The sequence below is a fragment of the Peromyscus eremicus genome, chromosome 11, assembly GCF_949786415.1.
Source record: "Peromyscus eremicus chromosome 11, PerEre_H2_v1, whole genome shotgun sequence".
NCBI classification, from domain to species: Eukaryota; Metazoa; Chordata; class Mammalia; order Rodentia; family Cricetidae; genus Peromyscus; species Peromyscus eremicus.
In genome coordinates, this window is record NC_081427.1 from 69,792,684 (window position 1) to 69,812,561 (window position 19,878).

The following is a 19,878-nucleotide window of genomic DNA, read 5'->3' on the forward strand; positions in this document are numbered from 1 at the left end:
AATCTAAACAGTATTTTCTGATGATACCATGACAACCTGCTGTTTATTTAGTATGTTGTTTTATCATTACATCCGGTCAGTTTTTCACTCATCACTAAGAGATTGTGTTTTAAAATTACGGTTTTCTGTTCTGATTGCTCTGGTTGGCAGAGCTGATTGTCCGACGCAAGGCGTCCCGTTGATCTGCTCCGTCATGTCATGTTGATCTGCTCCGTCATGTCATGTTGCCGCCGGAGTCTTGGCACAGCACTTCCTCCACTGCACTCTTGGAAACTTGAGCAGGAAGCAGATGTTGCCTACACCCCGTATTTGCACTAGTTGTGATTGTTTTCCTTCAGGTCCTTAAATACGGACTGAAACTATGTTTGAACAGCACTGGCCTTGGGCGTCTGCACTGTCTGCCCTTCATCCTTTCGTGTGGTGTCCAGTGAAGGACTAGCTGGGTTTATGGAGGTCTGCAAGAGGGACCCTGAGCACATGAAGAGACCAGAGCCTATGTGCTCATACACCTTTCCAGCAGCTAGCTTTTTGTCTTTGTTTTTTTGTTACTTTGTTTCACCAGCAAAATTCTAATATAGTAAAAAAAAAAAAAAAAAAAAAAAAAAAAGAAGCAACTAAATAAACATGTGTGATCCATTCTGCTTGAAGCATGCTTTGTGAGATTATAGCTCGCCCACTTTAGCCCTCTGGGTTTTTTTCTTTTATTTTTGTAGTTCTAAGAATTCAACAATTAGGACACTAGAATTGTGCACAGTGTTGTGATTTACCCTATTTTAAGACTCCAGATCTGGCGATCTAGGCCTCCAAGTCTATTCAACATTCTTTATGGTGTGGCTATTGTGAAGTAGTGTGGCTATTGTGAAGTAGTGTGGCTAGTGTGAAATAGTGTGGCACTGTGATGTGGTGTGGCTAGTGTGATGTGGTGTGGCTAGTGTGATGTAGTGTGGCTAGTGTGATGTAGTGTGCTAGTGTGATGTGGTGTGGCTAGTGTGATGTGGTGTGGCTAGTGTGATGTGGTGTGGCTAGTGTGATGTAGTGTGGCTAGTGTATGTGGTGTGGCTAGTGTGATGTAGTGTGGCTAGTGTGATGTGGTGTGGCTAGTGTGATGTAGTGTGGCTAGTGTGATGTACTGTGGCTAGTGTGAAGTAGTGTGGTTAGTGTGATATACTGTGGCTAGTGTGAAGTAGTGTGGTTAGTGTGATATACTGTGGCTAGTGTGATGTAGTGTGGCTAGTGTGATATAGTGTGGCTAGTGTGAAGCAGTATGGCTAGTGTGATGTAGTGTGGCTAGTGTGATGTAGTGTGGCTAGTGTGATGCAGTGTGGCTACTGTGATGTAGTGTGACTAGTGTGATGTAGTGTGACTAGTGTGATGTAGTGTGGCTAGTGTGATGTAGTGTGGCTATTGTGAAGTAGTGTGGTTAGTGTAATAGAGTAGGGTAGATTTAGAATCATGGGTGGGGAGATACCCTGGAAACTTGATAGGAGAGATCAGCTAACAGGAGACAATTCTCTGCTGTATGAGACCCTAAAATAAGCTCTTTTATATAGTCTTATAGTACTACAAACACAGAGGGAAGCATCCATGTTGACATTTTAGTGTTTCCTTTAGCATGGTTATGACAGAAAGAAAAGTGAGAAAAATGTGTGCTTTATGCTCATACGTCTCCCAGGAAACTTCACTATCAGGGCATGAGTTTGTAGAATAGACAAAGGGGAACTAGAGATAGGAACATATAATGAAGATGTTTGACGCACTTTATGAACAAGCTCACATGCCCAGATGAAGGACGTGAAGAGTCAAGAGCTAGATGGATATATGTATCCATGCAGACACAACTCTTATTCCGATTTCTATACACACTGCCCTGTGCTTACAGAGTCAGTGCTGTGATACCAATGATGTGTTAACAATTTTAACATGGAAGTGAAAACTGGCATCTGAAGCTTTTCCTATAAATGTGGATTTTGTTTCTGGGAAGATGGAGTAGATATACTTTTACTGCTGAGTCCTGGGAACTATGTATGAAATAATATTAGGTAACTCTGAAACCACAGGGGACCAAACAGATGTGTAGAGATTTGGGCCCCAAATGGTACACGAAGAGGTAAGTTCCACAGTTCTCTTTTGCCTCATATCCAAGATTTTGAGCTGAAGAACTTGCCATATGGACTCACTAATAGGAAAATAAAAAGCTAAAGAATATATTGATATGCTATCTGTAGTCCAAAGAACAAAATTCCCCATACAGATATAATGTCTATAGTGCAAGAGCAGGAACACCCCACACAAATATGCTATCTGTAGTCCAAAGAATGAAAACCCCTATAGAGATATGCTTTCTCTAGTGCAAGGAACAGCAAAGGGACAGCTGAGCAAGACAGAAAGCTTTTAGTTGAAAATCTTGTATATTCTCTAGTCAAACATGCCAGAAAAACTTTACCTCAGCTTTATCCCCATCAGCAAAGTGTGTGTGTGTGTGTGTGTGTGTGTGTGTGTGTGTGTGTGTGTGTTTGTGTGTGTAGATTCATATCCTTTCCAGGAGCACCAGTCTCTGTGCATTGTGTCTAAGGACCTAATGTAGAGTTGGGGCTTTGCTTCCTGTCTGATAGTAAAAGGTCCCCAGCACTGACACAGTTTTAGTGGAGAACACTGGATAGTTGTGGAGAAATTCTCACACACCCCTTAGCCAGCAGATATCTGTGGAGGTGGTTTTATTGGCAAGATCTCACTCCACCTAACAATAAAGACAATTCTCTCCCTCCAGTGTCTTCAGAAACTAGTGAGGAAAACTGCCCTTTACCTCTCAGGAATGAGGTGGTAATTTTCTTTCTTTGGTCATAGCAGTGTCAAAAGAAGCCAGAAAAAAATGATAAAGAATAAACAATATCCAGAGACTCGTGAGATAAGATGCAACAGGTTAATAGTTATTTGTCATATCAAGAATAGGGATGATCTAAAATGGAACGAAAAATAATAATAGATAGATGCCAGTTGTAAGATGAGCCGAATGTGAGAAAGACTCAATAAAATTATAACACAGACACCACAAAATGCTTTAATAAGTAACAAGTGAAAGAAAGAAATTGTGTCAATAAGGAAAGAGGAACTCTTAGTGAGTAGAGGACACACAGAACAGCAAACAGGAATTTTATACATGGAAATACACTAACTAAAATAAACTGGATAATCCCAGAAGCAGTTCCTCCTATCATTTTATAGGGTTGTTCTCACCACAGGGCCTTTAAATTGCTATTTTCATTGCCTGGAATTTTTTTCAGATCTAGAATCTGTCTCCTGGGGTTAGCATGTAGGCAGTCCTTTAATGAGGCCTCTGTTGAGATTCCATGTCCAGCCTGGTTTATAATTGTGCCCTTAATATCCCCTGTGTTCCTGTCTCCACTTTGTCTTAGTTCCCTTCATAGAAATGCATGTAGCAACATACCATTAATTGCATAGTTTCATTCTGCGTGTCCTCTGCCAGAACCATGGGTTCTGGGAGTGTAGGTATTATGCTAATCAATTCTGCATCCCAATATACGTGGTGAAGTATATAGGAATCTAATCCTTAGTCAGTACTAAATAAAGACACACTATTTTGGCTTTTCCTTGGCTTAAGTATTCAACCTGAACTTTCTAAAACCTCTGCAACAACTATAATTTGAAAAGGTAGAAGCGTATTATTTAGAAAACCAATCCAATAGCACATCTCCATACTGAAGTTTAAGAACGATCCAATTCCTTCTCCCCCTTCCCAATTTTTGCTCTTAGATCTCTCTGCCCATAAATTTGTAGGTGAGATTAAAACATAAATATTTCCTCTCAATCCCCATGTTTAGTTTTCCAGCATTTGTTGTGTGCATACCTGAAGATTCTTTTCTAGACAACAGTGTCATTTCATTTCTAGTTCTTTTCCTTGATTCGTCTCAGTGCCGAGCCCCTGTCCCTACCCTTGTCATCTCTGTGGCTTATTGAAGGCAGTTAGGAAAAGTATAAAGCCCATGTTTAGTGGCAGTGTAGTTACTGCCCGTTAGTTGACTGAAAACAAGGGGAGTTTGTCCAAGAATTAAGAATGATTTAGGATAACATTAGAGGCATCGAGTCTCATTCTCCTGTCTCGGTTGAATTTTCAGGAGTTGAGGGGTGCTGAAACGATTGGTCGTGTTCTCATATCTCCGGCTGTTTCTGGAAAGGATTTCGTGAGAACAGAAGGCACACTGGTCTTTGAACCTGGCCAGAGAAGTGCCATGCTGGAAGTTGTCTTGACACCGGAGAGCGCGTCTTTCAATGCATTTCCTAAACGCTTCCAGATTGTGCTGTTTGACCCAAAAGGTGGTGCCAGAATTGATAAAGTGTATGGGACTGCCAACGTCACTCTTGTCTCTGATGTGGATTCACAAGCTATCTGGGGGCTTGCAGACCAGCTCCATCAGCCCCTCCATGAAGATGTTCTCAACAGAGTGCTGCACAACCTCAACGTGAGAGTGGCCACAGAGAGCACGGATGAGCAGCTCAGTGCTGTGATGCACGTCATGCAAAAGGTAGGGCATCCTGGCAGCTGTGAGACACGGCTCAGTGAGAGGGTCACAAAGCCTAAATCAGCGCAGATACCACGTCTGCTTATAACTCTCATTGCTATGAAATTAGGATAAAATATAATCTCTGAACGTGAGAGTGGAATCCGTCCCACCTGCCACTGTATTTTCACTGAGCGAGGCCTCTTTGGCATCCTTGCTCTTAAATTGGAGAACCATGAGCAACCTGCTGCAGCCAGAATCCAACCAGAGTTTGAAAGGCAGCAGATGCTGGAGCCGATAGGTCCTTCCTGACACACCAGAGGCTGACTTTTTGTTTTGTTTTGTTTTTGTTTTTTGCCATTTGCTCATTAGTATTTGGAGTTCATAAGAAGACTCGGACTGGACTATAACCTATATTAATCCTTTCATGCATGAAGCATGAGCAGTAGTCACTCCTCTGCTGTGCTCTTACTGGAAACTAACAAGTATTTGTTGAAAAGGAAGAATAAGAAATGTCCAGATAATATTAGGCATCAACTTGCATGGACTTGCCATAGTCAGCTGTTATATGAAATGAATTATTTATTTACCCTTCTATAAAATGTGTAATAACATAGAGATATAAAGTTTAAGATTATAAATGGAAAATGATATCTAAAAAGAATTATTATTGAGGGGAAAGTTATTTATATATTTATTTATATAAATAATGTGAATATTCTTATAAATATAAGATAAATAAAACAAATAATATAAATACTATTTATTTCCCATAAATATTACATATTCCTTTCATATGGAAAATGTTTGCAGTGTGATCTGAAAATATCATGCCTATTCTGCATATTTCTCAAAGCACAGGGCATGAAGGGTAGAAGAGAAAATTATAAAGCATATCAGGTAAGAAGAGGCTATAACAAACCTTTGTAAAGCACAGAGAATGATTACCATTTTATGCAGAGTACACTCTTAAGGTAGAGTTCATGCCAAGGAAGACTGATATTTAACCTTCTAATAATGAAACAGATGGAACAATAGTAAATTGATCTTGACCAAGAGAGAGAAGCCATTTGTAATGACTACGTTTTAGAGTAGAAAAAAGAAAATTTTAGATATTTTAGAGAAAAAAAATGACGAAATGGAATTCTGATGCTCTTTTTTCCTCATTAAGCCATGTTTTATCTTCAGTCAAAAGGCAACACTTAAAATGAGATATGGTGTAGGGCTGGAGAGATGGCTCAACAGTTAAGAGCACTGGCTGCTCTTCCAGAGGACCATGGTTCAATTCCTAGCACCCACATGTGGCTCACAACTGGCTGTAGCTCCAGTCCAGACAATCCAATGCCCTCTTCTGGCCTCTGGGCACCAGGCATACATGTGGTACATAGACATATATGCAAAGCACTGCTATCCAGAAAAATAAATAAGTAGACAGACAGACAGACAGATAGATAGACAGATAGATAGATACAAAGATAGATAGACAGATAGATAGATAGATACAAAGATAGATAGATACATACATACATAGATAGATACATACATAGATAGATACATAGATGCATAGCTGCATGGATAGATAAGGGAGCACATGCTAATATTCCAACATTCTAGAAGTAGAGGCAAGAGGTGGAGGCAGAGGTGGAGGCAGATGAGCAGTAGTTTCAGGCTAATCTGGACTGTGTAGTGAGACTGTGTCTAAAAAAAATCAATACTTAAGTCAGTTTTGGTGACTCATGCTTATAATTCAACACTTACTTCAATAAAGGTTTCAAATAGCCCAATAGTATATGGTCATTACTTTATTTTGAATATTAATATACTTTATTAAATAAGCAATTTCCTTTGCTGGGTAAAAGTTTGAGTAACTGGAAGTCTTAAATCACAGCTTCTAATAGATGGCTCATAGTGAACACCTAGTGAGTATTGTGTTTCCGAACAGCAAATGGGAACATTTGCACAAATATATGTGTAATAAGAGGTTTGTTTCAGCATTATTATTATAATAACAAAAGTTGGAAAAATAACAGCGATTAAAGTGGAACTAGTGGTTTAGTCAGCAACAAGTCGTGCGTACGATAGTGTTTTCTCAACATTAAAAAGAAACTCCAAAAATGCTATTGACTATCATTTCTGCTGTACCTTTTCTATGTGTGGATATATAGATGCCCTATATACAGTCCCTGCTGTAGTCAGTGCAGCAGCATTCCCTGAAGATGTGCAGCCTAGGAGTGACAATCAGTGTTACACAGCCTGTGCATACAGAGGCTGGACCATGGAGGTTGGGGAATCAGAATGTGTCCCTTTTGATACACTCAGGACTATATGTCCAAAAATATATTTCATGTTTTAGACATAATTATATAATAAGACTGAAGGGGTATTGAGTTAATAACCGACATGAAGATGACCACATATAAATGAGGTTGTGACATTTAGCAAATGAAAATAAAGGTTGATTAGTTATTTATGAACTTCAGGTGAGTAACACAATCTAAGTGTGATTTTATCATCATTAACACTTCATTTGAGATGCACTGAGAGCCAAGAGTTACTGTTTATTGTCTGAAAGTCAAATAGAACCAACTGTACTTTATGCTGTAACCACCATAGGAAGTTGAAGGAAAAAAAATAAGCAGAAAACAGTCCAACCTCAACTTCAGTACAGACTAGAACTTCCATGTGCTGGATAAAATATTATATGACCTTGTATTTTAAGTGAATATATTTGATATTTGAAAGTTTTATTCTCTCTCTGGTTCTAAGCTCTTTATGATGTATCTGTCCTACAACACATTTCTTTTGATGAATTGTAGGTGGAAATTTTACACATTGGAAGTAGCTGCCAGTTTTTGTTTGGATGAGACAATGTTATCCTAAAAAGAATAACATCTTTAGAAGATTCATTACAAAGATCTTCCAGATAGTGTCCATTGTGGGCTCAGACAACCTTTGGTCTAACAATATTCTGGCCCCTGGCTTTCCCAGCTGTGGAACAATGCAAATTATTTCTGGTGCCATTGGTTGCCTTAATAACAATCTAGACTTTAAGCCCCTGTGGGATTTGATATTCTAATTTTTTATTTTATCAGGTTTGTTTTCCTGGTCATTAGACCTTGGTAGAACTTGAGTCAGGAGCTCTGATTTTGTATTCTGGAACATCTGTAAAAGCACAGGAACAGCATGTTCTCTGAAGTCTGATAGAGTTCTCCCCTTACACACATCCAAAACGGTTTTCCATTTTAATTGCAATCCTGGGAGCTTCTTAGTGTTTCCCCATGTGAAGTTCGGGTCTTCTACTGATTTGCAAATGAATCTTGATAGTTTGGGATTTTCTGTTATTTTCATAATATGACCTTTTAGAGCCAGAGTATTTATCATATTCTTCTTAATAACGTGTATTTTCTACTGCAGTCATTTCTACGTATGACTTAGATTGTGAACACACTAACACTGACTTGCAGGTCACTTAGTTTTACAGACTTGCCAGTGAACTAACTCAAGTTGTGCTGTTATATTCTGCCACGTAAGTAGGGACGCTGCAAACTAGTGCAGATGCCTGACAGGCATGTCTTGAGCTCAGCCAATCACCAAGTTTGGGTCCTGGGTCAAGTTGGTTGTTCTTGTTCTTCCTCAGTTTCTCTTTCTGGAAATAAAACAATGACAACAAGATCTCTGGACATGACTCTTGAGACTAGAGAAGTTTTGTCAAATGCTGAGTAGCAGTGAACCTGCACTAACCTAGTGGTAGAGGAATGCATTTTTTTGTCATTCTTGTTTTACTTAATAAACTTTTTGTTTTCCTTGAGCGTAAATAAGAGTTTGAGTAGCTAATTCCTGGGTATAAACCTTCATGTAGCCAGAAGTTTTCCTGTGTCCCACTTGTCCTGCAGCCGCTCGGAGAAATAAACACACAGAGGCTTATGTTACTTACAAACTGTATGGCCTAATGGCTCAGGCTTCTCGCTAGCTAGCTCTTGTATCTTAAGTTAACCCATTTCTATTAATCTATGTTTTGCCATGTGTTCCGTGACTTTACTGGTCTGTTAGCATCTTGCTCCTTGGGCGACAGGCTGGTGTCTCCCCAATTCTGCCTTTCTCTTTCTGTCTCTCCCTTTAGATTTCCCACCTGCCTCTAAGCTGCCTTGCCATAGGCCAAAACAGCTTATTTTTTAGCCAATGGGAGCAACACATATTCACAGCATACAGAAAGACATCCCACTGCACCTTAATTCTTAAAATTCTACACATACAGCTCTTCTGGCATTTCCTTTCAGTAATGTTGAATGTCAAGCTGAACTTTTGTTTCTCCATTTCTGATTTCTTCTTGTCTATCTCCCACTGTAATTTTATAGCTCTGGGAGTAATATTATATATTATCTCTCTGTTTCTATTTTCTCAGATATAAATCAGTTTCTGCATCTGTAAACACCAATACTTGTGCTATCCATTGTGGATCTGTTATCTTCTCCTCACTGGCTTTGATTTGCTGGGTCCTAGGGTCTATTGGTCTTACGACTGTCTTGTGTGTATTAGTTACCTTTCTGCATTCTAAGAGATTCTCCGGAGCTTGTGTGTCATTTGTCTTATGTGGTCTCCTTGCTTCTGTACCCAGGAAGCTATGCTCTGTTCATTTGTAATTGTACTATCAAATTCATATTGTTATTTTTATTATGCTTCCCCTGTGAAATGTTCTCTTAACTTTGAGATGGATAGTCTTATAAATTCAGATCTTGAATTTGGGTGTGAGTTTGAAACTGCTAGGTTACAAAGTTGCAGAAATCGGAATAACACGAGCTACTCCCTTACTAAGCTTATCTGATAGGAGAAAAAGGCAATCATTTCAATGATATCATGAGTTTGTTACTAGAGATACTCAGTGAACCACAGGGGCTGGGGGTGCATGTGTTGGCAGGAGCCACAATGGATGAACTGTAAACTGATGACTTTGGAATCTGGATTTCCCAGGTATATTCGAATATAAAGGAACAATAGTATTGTCCTTGTTCTTCAAATAGCAACTCAGTCCGTTAAGGTAGGAAGTCACATTTTAAAAGGCAGTGTGCCAGGATATCTTGAGCGTTCTCGATTGAACAGACCTTTCTCATTCGGTGTGCTTTTGTTCTTCAATCTTAGATGGTGGTCACTATTTGTTCATTGCAATACAGACAACTCAAAGTAATCTTATTTCCATTACAAACCTATTTTTGAAATATTTATTACTTTATTTGTTCATCAAAGAAATAAAGAATTCTTGGGGTAGATGTAAAATTGTGACTTATTTTAATTCATGATGTTAACTATTGTAGCTAACTTAAATGATAAATGCTACCATTTGGGACTCTAAGGAATCATTAAATGAAAAGTATTTTAATGATTATTTCTTTTCTTTGTCAGTGATTACTCATGCCTTTTAGATGGAAATGGGTGTATTTGAAATATAGTTTTGATATCATTTTCTCTTCAGTTCTTCATATTTCCATCTTTGTTATTGTTAATCATTATTAATGAAAAGCATATAGAATGTATATATTATATGTAATCCAGGAAGTCATCTATTTAATACATATTTTAATACTTAGATTTTTTTCTTCCAGATAACAATGGAAGGAAAAAATCAAGCTTTCAGTATCAAAAGCCGCACCCTTCTGTATGAACTCCTTTGTGCTCTCATTAACCCCAAACGCAAGGACACTCAGGGATTCAGCCACTTTGTGGAGGTGACAGAGCATTTTGCCTTTTCTCTGCTGACTGATGTTACCTGTGGGTCTCCTGGTGAAAAGTAAGTCCTTTGTAAAACTGTCAGTTCCCAAAATGTATTTCCTCATGGCTTCCAAAGCAGTGCGTGGTACCAGCTGACCCTGAGATGGTACACAGAGTGTGTTCAGTACTTCTCACCACAGCAGTGTATGGTACCAGCCGACGCTGAGATGGTGCACAGAGCGTGTGGTCAGTACTTCTGACCACAGCAGTGTATGGTGTCAGCTGACCCTGAGATGATACACAGAGTGTGTGGTCAGTACTTCTGACCACAGTAGTATGTGGTACACAGAGCGTGTGGTCAGTACTTCTCACCACAGCCGTGTATGGTACCATCCGACGCTGAGATGGTGCACAGAGCGTGTGGTCAGTACTTCTCACCACAGCAGTGTATGGTGTCAGCTGACCCTGAGATGGTATATAGAGTGTGTGGTCTGTACTTCTCACCACAGCAGTGTATGGTACAGAGAGCGTGTGGTCAGTACTTCTCACCACAGCAGTGTATGGTACACAGAGCGTGTGGTCAGTACTTCTCACCACAGCAGTGTATGGTACACAGAGCGTGTGGTCAGTACTTCTGACCACAGGTGTATGTACACAGAGCGTGTGGTCAGTATTTCTCACCACAGCAGTGTATGGTGCATAGAGCGTGTGGTCAGTACTTCTGACCACAGGTGTATGGTGCACAGAGCGTGTGGTCAGTACTTCTGACCACAGGTGTATGGTGCACAGAGCGTGTGGTCAGTACTTCCCATCTGTTGGCCAATGGAACAGACTGTTAGAGGGAAGCAGCAGGTCCAGCAAGAGAAGTGACTGTGCTACCAACACTATGGGGCCGTTGTTTCAAACTATCTTTAGAGTAAAACACAACATCATCTTATCTTCTCTTGCTTTTATTCTGTCAGTGGAAAGCACATTCTGAGGAGGAAGGATGCTGATTCCCAGCCTCCTGCTGTGACTTCTGCTGCCCCAAAGCCCCAGATTTTCTTCCACTGGGAGGCAACTCTCAAACTCTAGGGTTGTTTTTTTTTTTTTTTTTTTTTTTTTTTTTTTTTTTTTTGTGACTGGAATTCCACAGCAGGAAGCTAGCAAGAGGAGGAGAAAATAACCTGGTCATTGTTAACTGCATAATTAATTATGTAGCCATGTGTTAATATTTTGTGCATAATGATACAAGAAATTACATTCACATTTAAATTGTGTTATTGTAGTTCAAAAACCACAAAATGTTTTATTTGTATTTGACAGCCAAAATCCACTGATATTAGAACATGGGCAGATGTTAAAATCCATCCTGATTTTCATGTTGTTCATATACGCTACTTAAAAACAACAAGTATCATTTTATTACTATAATGAATATTTGATTACGAATATCTATATAAACTTTATTTTATCATTTATTTTCAATGAAAATCATCATCCATATTTAGTAAATCATGATATATGGGTCATTTCAATAATGAATCTGTCAAACTAACAAAGAAATCAGTTGATTAAATAAAACTTTGAATATTAGTTCTTTGGTTACAGACACATGAAGTTCAAAAACAGTAAATTACATATAAAAGACAAGGTGTAAAATACAGAGAACATTAATGATATTAATTATGTCCTTGCTATATCCAGACTGCATTAAATTAAATAGTATGGATGAATATTTTATAGGTAGAAACAGTGTGAATCTGAAAATTTTATAAGGTTCAGCATAACCCTTCATGCAAGTTGATATATATATATATATATATATATATATATATATATATATATATATATGTAACAAATCATCATTTTAGGTAAGCTATTGGAAGTTGGATTAGGGCTTTTATTATTTGTATTTATAGATTCAGAAACTGAGGTTTAGGGTCCTGCTTACCTTGACAAGGTTCACACGAATAGTTCATGGAGAGTCTCATGTGCACTCATAGGCCTGCTTAATTCCATAGTCCCTTCCAGGCACCATGCTGTGTGGTCAGAAGACTGCATTAAAAGCAACCTTACAGCCCAAATTTTCCTTACAAATCCATTCCAGGGTGTGGTGAATGTAGCTGGAAGTTTTCTCTGGTCCTGCCCAGCTCCATGGACACCCCCCCCCCAGCCACTTATAAAATAATCACTCAGAAGCTTATAGTAATTAAAACTGCTTGGCCATTAGGTCAGGCCTACCACTGACTAGCTCTTACATTTAAACTCAGCCCATTTCTGTTAATCTATATGTTGCCACGTGTTCTGTGGTTTTACCTGTGTGCCATTACATGCTCCTCCCTGGATGATGGCTGGTGTCTCCTCTCAACCTTCCACTTCCCAGAATTCTCCTTGTCTGTTTATCCCGCCTATACTTCCTGCCTGGCTACTGGCCAATCAGCGTTTTATTTATCAACCAATCAGAGCAACACATTCACAGCATACAGAACATCCCATAGCAGGTGAAGTTAGGGAACATTTTACATCTGCTTACACTGCTGTGAGTGCTAATGGGTCCTGGGGACTGATATTATCTTAATGGGAAAATCAGCAAAGAATCAGAAACACCTCACAGAGCCTCTTTTAGGATGTGCTCTCACTAGTCCTTACCACCTGCGATAAATGCTGTGCTGTTCAACCTTAGTGCCATTTATGTGTCTCTCATCCTGGCTACAGAAACCCCTGACACAGATTAATTGCTTGCATTGAGACCACAGAATGTATTTGGAATTTAAAGGAACATAGGAGCGTGGCACAGTTAAGGCAATTAGACGGACGCCCGTAATAGTAATAAATTGCAGGTGGAGGAGAAACGGCCGTCACATCTGGTTTGCTTTGCTGAAGACTCTAAGTATGTCAAGCATTTTGCTTGCATTCTCAGTACACCACCTTAATATCAAGTGTATCTGCTGAGAGGGGAGGATTTGGGAATCGAGCAAGAATATTAGTGATGGGATCTAGAGCAACCACTTGGAAACCAACTAAAAACAACGCAATTAGCACTGAGGATGTAAAGGGGTGCCAGTTAACATGTAGCCCCCCACTTTAGTCAAGGTATGTAGCAGATGATGGTATTAACAAAGTGAGTACATTTGGAGGGCAAATATGTGATAAATAGGTTAAGGTGTTGTGGTGGGGGGGAGTTTGGTTATCGGCAATTAAGAGGGGTCAGAAATTTGAGGTGCTTGTGGGAGTAAGAAATTTGGGGTGCTTGTGTGTTGCTGGCTTACAAAGTGGCAGGACCTACGAGGTCTCTGACTAGACTGAATGTCTTGGAAGTGGGTTATGAAAGCGTTGGTCAGCTGTGTGGCAGAAGTTCTCTGGTTTCTGTGGCTTTGTGCCTAGCAAAGGGCTCTGTGGCTGAGCTATAACAGTGTTTCATATGGGGGGGCTGAGTGAAGAGAATAAAAAGGAGATTTTGATAAGCTATTGTTGACATATAGGGAACCCATACAAATTGAGGTCTTCACATAGGAGGCCAGAGACCAAGCTATGAGGGACCAGCCCCCACACTTACTTACCCCAGGGACCCTTGAGGAATGAGGAATAAGAGACTTAGTTAGAAATAGAGAGAGGAGAGAAAACACAAGATAGACTTGGGTGGATCTGGATCCTTATCCACCAGCCCAGAACTTTATTCCAAAGGTCTATTTATAACAATGCCAAGGGGCGGCGCAAAAGACCTCCCCCTTGCTAGTTACCATCACCTGGTACCCAGGCTCGTGTTCCAATCAACCTCTTATGCAGTCCTGCTGGGTACGGCCACTAGGAAACCTAGTGGGCTCCAAAAGGTCCCTCTTCTTTATATTTTAAGAGAAAAAACTCTTGATGTAACTGCATCAAACTTAACATAATAATTCTAACATAAACAGAACTATACAAAATTATAATTCCTACTCTCAACCTTCCCTATGAACCTACTCTTAAGCTACAAACCTACATTCAAGAACAATTTCTTAATAGAACTATACAAAACAATATTATTTCACTCAAGTAACACGAAAATATTTTTTAAATTAAATAAACTGAGGAATATTAACTCTCCCTTTTCTTTATATTTTAAAATAAATCTCAAGCCTAGTTCGAAAACCTAAATTTCTCTATAAGCAGTCCCATTTTTACATAAACAGTTCATAAGTCATCACGGTTGATAGAGTCTATATGCATAAGCAAATTAAAACTTGTCCCATTGTAATGAAATCATTACTGTCCATTTCATTTCTTAAGTTCAAAAGTTCAACAAGAGTTCCGGTACCATTCCTAAAAGTTCCTCTGAGCGTTCGTCATCATGGCCTGGCTTGTCAGCTGCCCCTAAGTCTGTGTACAGCTGTCAGAGTCGTAATGACTCTGAAGCAAACAGTTCCAAATACGAAAAGTCCCATAACCAGAACTTTGCAGTTCAATCAAGTCTCTTTGAAATGTTTGCTTTCAGCTACCGCTGCGCTTTGCAGTCTGTCGTCCTCGGCAACCAGACCGCTCCTGGGCCTGGACCAGGCTAGGGAGCTTCACCGCATAGCCACACGGGCTCAAGGTTCCTTCAGCTGCCGTGAGCTGGAACTGGCCTTCCCACGGCAACCCTGCCTTTGGGAGGAAAACCCATTACCTGCATTGCTGACGGCCCAAGTGCTCAGCAAACCAGGTCCCGGAACCCTCTGTTCGCTGTCCTGGTGTATGATGAGTGTAGCTCAGGGCCGCTCCATGATTGCAGTCACATCCTGTTGCTCGGGGCTCGGGCTGCAGTCAGACTCAGCTGTTCCCGCAGAGCCTCAAGCTGGCTGTCCCGCCTGGAGTAGGTTCTCACCGCCACAGCTTCCTGCTTTCCGGCTCGTCTCGGCTGCTTGTCCGGCACTGACACCCTTCTGCTCTAGGCCTCCGGAAGGAAGCAGTCTGGTCTCTGCTGTCTCCGCTGTTCCCCTCTGCTCTGCTCGCTGTTCATCTTTCCTGCAGCGGCGTGGCATCTCTGCAGGGCTTTCCAGACTGCTGCTTGTCCTTGGCCCCTCTCGTGGCTTAGCTTCAGGGCCGAAAGCCTGCGCACCCTCGCCGCTGGTGCTGCCTCTGCCTTCGCTCTTGGCGTCTGCTGTGTGGGAAGCTGTGACCCTCCGTGGGTCTCAGCCGTAGACATTACTGTCTGTTGCTACTTTTTGAAGTTAGCGGTTTCTGGAGCTGCTTCTTGCCATTATTGGCGGTTTCTGGAACTGCCAAGTCTGCTGTGGATATTGTTTTCCCAAGTTGGGAAAACCTACTCTTCATATCCTTAGACTTAAAGCCTATATATTCTAAACCTACATTTTTCTGACTAAATTTTAAACCTAAATTCTATAGGACTACTTTATAAACCTTACCCAAGTCTTATTGAAGTCTACATAATAAACTTACATTCTATAGGACTACTCTAGTACTTTTTCAGATATCTAACTTAGCAAACACCTGAAAGAGATATATTACTTCTTACTCTTAACCAACTTACACTAGGAAGAATCTCTTAGCAAACTCTATAGGGCTCCCCTAAACCTAATTTATAAACCTTATCTGTGAGTCTTATTTAAGCCTAAACCTTACCTAAGTCTTAGTTACATTCTATAGCTCTACTTTATAAACCTTAACGTCTAGAAGAGATCTCTTAACTATTATCACTTTACATATAACAGAACTAACTTAACACTAAAGCAAACATCTATAAGATATTTTTTAACATTTAGAAAATATTTTTTTAACTAAACTATGAACAAGACCAGAAGTATGCAAATCATTTCCAAAGTTCAGAGTTTATAGTAGTCATTCTGAAAGTTCTTGAGAGTTTGAAACAAGATTTGTCAGTGGCTCTTTCAACCTTGGGATTTTAGTGAGTACTGTCACTACCGGGTTGTAACACTTGTTGCTGGAGAACTGTAATGTAACATTTTTGGAACTAATACTACTCCCCAAAGTCACCTTGCCCGTGGCCAAGCTCTCTCAGCTGTTCTGGAACCAGCAGAAATGCTCAGCTGTGAACAGTTTCTAACTAGAAGCTGTCTCTTTACCCAAATTCATAACAGCTTCCCTGTGCCATGATTCAGACAAATGCTTCTGTTACAGCAGAACTTTCAGTTTGTTCTACCGAAAAGCTTCGCTTCAGATTGAGGGTGAAATTATTGTGTTGAACTGCCACAAAGCTCTTAGCAAAAATTCCTCGTGCGACCTTATAAAGCACTGTTTCAAACCTGCATTGATACTACGTTTCCCTGAAAGCCTTCCGGGTATGCTAGCGCACTTGCCGGTTCCCTTCACAGGGTTTCACTTCTGTAACGGGAGATTTTTCTTTCATGAGCTTGCTTTAGGATGCCCGTGCCACCGTTGAACAGGTATATCTAACTAGATCTTTCACCCGACCCAGTTCCCGAGCTTTTCTTCCGCTTGTCTCCGCACTCAAGCTGCGGCTTATTGCCTGAGGAAAAACTCTTAGGGCTTCACTCCGGGTCAGTGAGGCAAACTGAAAACATTTGTTTCAGAAAGGTCCTTTCTCTGATAGAAAATAGAGCTTCTCTCCTGGATAGCCCCCCCCCCTCCCCGTCCTATCCCATCCCACCTCCTTCCCCAGACAGTGTCCCTGGTGCTCAGCACAGCTGCTCATGCAGCCACAGCCTGGCTTCTCTGCCTCATCAGGCTCTTGCCTCAGGATTTTCCCATCCGGGTGAAACCCAGTTTTAAACTGAGAAAGTTCTGAAAGCCTTTTTAGCTTTTTTTTTTTTTTTTTCAAGAGAGAGAAAGACCAGCACGTTTTTTTAAGAGAGCTTTTAGTTTAAGAGAGAAAGATTAAGTTTTTCCTAAGACGTCTGTTCTCTAAACTTTTTGGCTTCATGGCCAGGAGGGAACTAATTCTGAGGGTAAGATGTTCCACTGCTGACAGAGCAGAGGATTTTTGTTTCTGTCCATACCCACTGCAGGGGAAATCTCTTTCCTCTGCTGTTTTTTTTTGTTGTTGTTGTTGTTGTTGTTTTTGTTTTTTGTTTTTACATTTTAGCTGTCCCCAGGCCAAAATCTTCCGTAGGAATCCCCTTTCTACCCGATAAGCTCAAAGAAGAGCTTTTCTCTGCCCGTTAAGTTCAAACAAGATAGATTTTTCTCTAGGATTTTGCGTTCATAGCCCCATAGTTAGGTTTATCTTATCCTTCTTTACCCTAAGCGTTTTCTTTTCTATATTCCTAATTAACTCTGAAGTTCTTCCTGCACTGTATTACCCATTCTGCCTTCCTTATTTTTTATAGAGAGAAGAGGGAGAGGGAAGGGGAGAGAGAGAGATCTGTATAGAGAGAAATCTAATGCTGCAGCCTGTGGTATATCCTTTACCACCTAACCTATACACCCGAGAATAAAATACCGTTGCCTTCATTTTTCAATTCCTTATTGGAATACCTACACTCACAACATCCCCTTCAATCCTTTCACCTAGCTCTAGGGTTATTTTTTTTTCTTTATCTTTTTCTTTGTCTCTGTTCAGGCGCCATCTGTGGAGGACCAGCCCCCACATTTATTTACCCCAGAAACTTTTGAGGAATGAGGGATAAGAGACTTAGAAATAGAGAGAGGAGAGAAAACAGAGAGAAAACACAGGATAGACTTGTATGGGTCTGGATCCTTATCCACCAGCCCAGAACTTTATTCCAAAGGTCAAAGGTCTATTTATAACAATGCCAAGGGGCAGAGCAAAAGACCTCCCCCTTGCTAGTTACAGTCACCTGGTACCCAGGCCCATGGTCCAATCAACCTCTTATGCCGTCCTGCTGGGTACGGCCACTAGGAAACCTAGTGGGCTCCAACACCTAGCATCCTGGATATGATAAAATATCAAAGCCACTGACCACTGCATTTATTTAGTTATTTATTTTCATTACATTATAAAATTATTTTTAAATTTTTTCATATAGTATATTTTGATCATATTCTTTTCCTCCCCAAAGTCCTTCTAGATCTTTCCTACCTCCCTACCCACCCAACCTCATGTTCTTTTTTCTCTCTCAAAAAGACCCACCTCCTCAACCAAACTAAAACACAATCAGAAAAGACAAAAAACAAAATCACAAAAATCATGGCATCTGTTTATTATTGGTCAGCTACTGCTAAGCATAAGGCCTGCCCTGGAGTGTAGTTGATACAACTGACACTGAACCCTTTAAATGCTATCATTTAAGCCTTGGAAGAAACTTCTTGTAAACATGACATACAGCTAGAGGAAAAGGTTCCCTTTGACTCTTTCATTTCTCACATCTTTCATTTAACATTATCAGATTCATTTCTCACATTACAGGTCTTAGCAAGGTATCATTTTGATACACTATCTAACTATATACTCTATGTACACTATGGCAGGTAGAACCTTTAAGATTAGACAGATACATTTCTGTCCTAATACAGTGTCAGATACAGTATCCTAATCATCTCTGCACTGTTTGAAGCAGGGTTTGTATTTCCTCTACCTGGGTGTCTGCTTCCTATGGCAAAGATGATGATGCCAGAAACAACTCACTGAAGTTTTAGGGAAATGGTTACGTAGTCACATTCCTTGAACCGTAAATCCGCTCCCCATGTAAGGATTTTGCCTTAGCAAGGCTGGAATGCCACCTGTACTTTAAACCAAGTCCACATGAGTTCAACTCACATGGAGGTTTGAAAGCAATTTACCTGAGTGTAGAATCTTATTATTCCTAAGAGGTGTGACAAAATAAAAATGTCAGAAGCATCAAGACCATCACTCAGATCTGTTTTCTCGTAAGCTGGATTATTGTATTCGAAGGCTCTGGTGTACTGGAAAGGCATGAGGGACATCTGAGATGAAAATGCAGCTGTAGATGCATATGCTCTCTGGTTTTAAATTTAAAAAAGGTCCCACTCTAGTGGGAATACCCTTGCCTCAGCCTGTCCTATCACAGCCTGTGACTAACACAGAAAAGTACATTCTAAGCCACAGACTGTATTATGATAACTGTGTCACAGCTTCCAGATACTCCTGTTTTAGGTTACAAGAGACCAAGCAAAGGGGTGTGGAACGATGCACTCATCACTAGGAAATAGAAGGCAGATGGTTATTTAGTGTTGGGATTGTTCTACATGAAGAAAAATCCTCCATTTAAATATTGAAGCAAATACAATTGGATATGTTGATACAAACACCTGCCAACTCAACACAGGCTTGTTTTCTTCCTGTAGAGGCAAAACCATCCTTGACAGCTGCCCATACTTGTCAATCCTGGCCCTTTCCTGGTACCCTCAGCAAATCAATGGACACACGTTCGAAGGAAAGGATGGTGATTACATTCAAATTCCTGAGAGGTTATTGGATGTTCTGGATGCAGAAGTGCTGGACGGGAAAAGAGCATGCACATTGGTCCAGTTTGTGGAGTTCAGCAGCCAGCAGTGGTTCCTGGCAGGAAACAACCTTCCTGCCCTGAAGGACAAGGTAATCTCTCATTTAAAATTATGTGACAGTTTCTCTTTTCCCTTCACCAGGCAAACTCAGAACACATCAGCTTAGCTGTTCTTTCAGGTGCTACACAGGAGTAGCATGAAAATTACTCTCTCTGTAAGCCATTTGTAGCTTTTTTGGCTTCAAATGTAGTTGGAAACGTTTCCCTTATGTTTGTGGAGTACGTATGTGCGTATG

General features: G+C 40.4%; 1 protein-coding gene across 1 annotated transcript in view; it reads left to right on the forward strand.

Annotated features, from left to right (window-relative positions):
* The window catches only part of Adgrv1 (adhesion G protein-coupled receptor V1), a 474,255-nt gene that overhangs the window by 200,983 nt on the left and 253,394 nt on the right, over window positions 1-19,878 (forward strand). Inside the window, exons 80-82 of the mRNA XM_059276309.1 lie at window positions 4,134-4,541; window positions 10,115-10,299; window positions 19,425-19,674. Of these exons, the coding sequence (XP_059132292.1) occupies window positions 4,134-4,541; window positions 10,115-10,299; window positions 19,425-19,674 (843 nt within the window). The remainder of the gene's footprint in view (window positions 1-4,133; window positions 4,542-10,114; window positions 10,300-19,424; window positions 19,675-19,878) is intronic.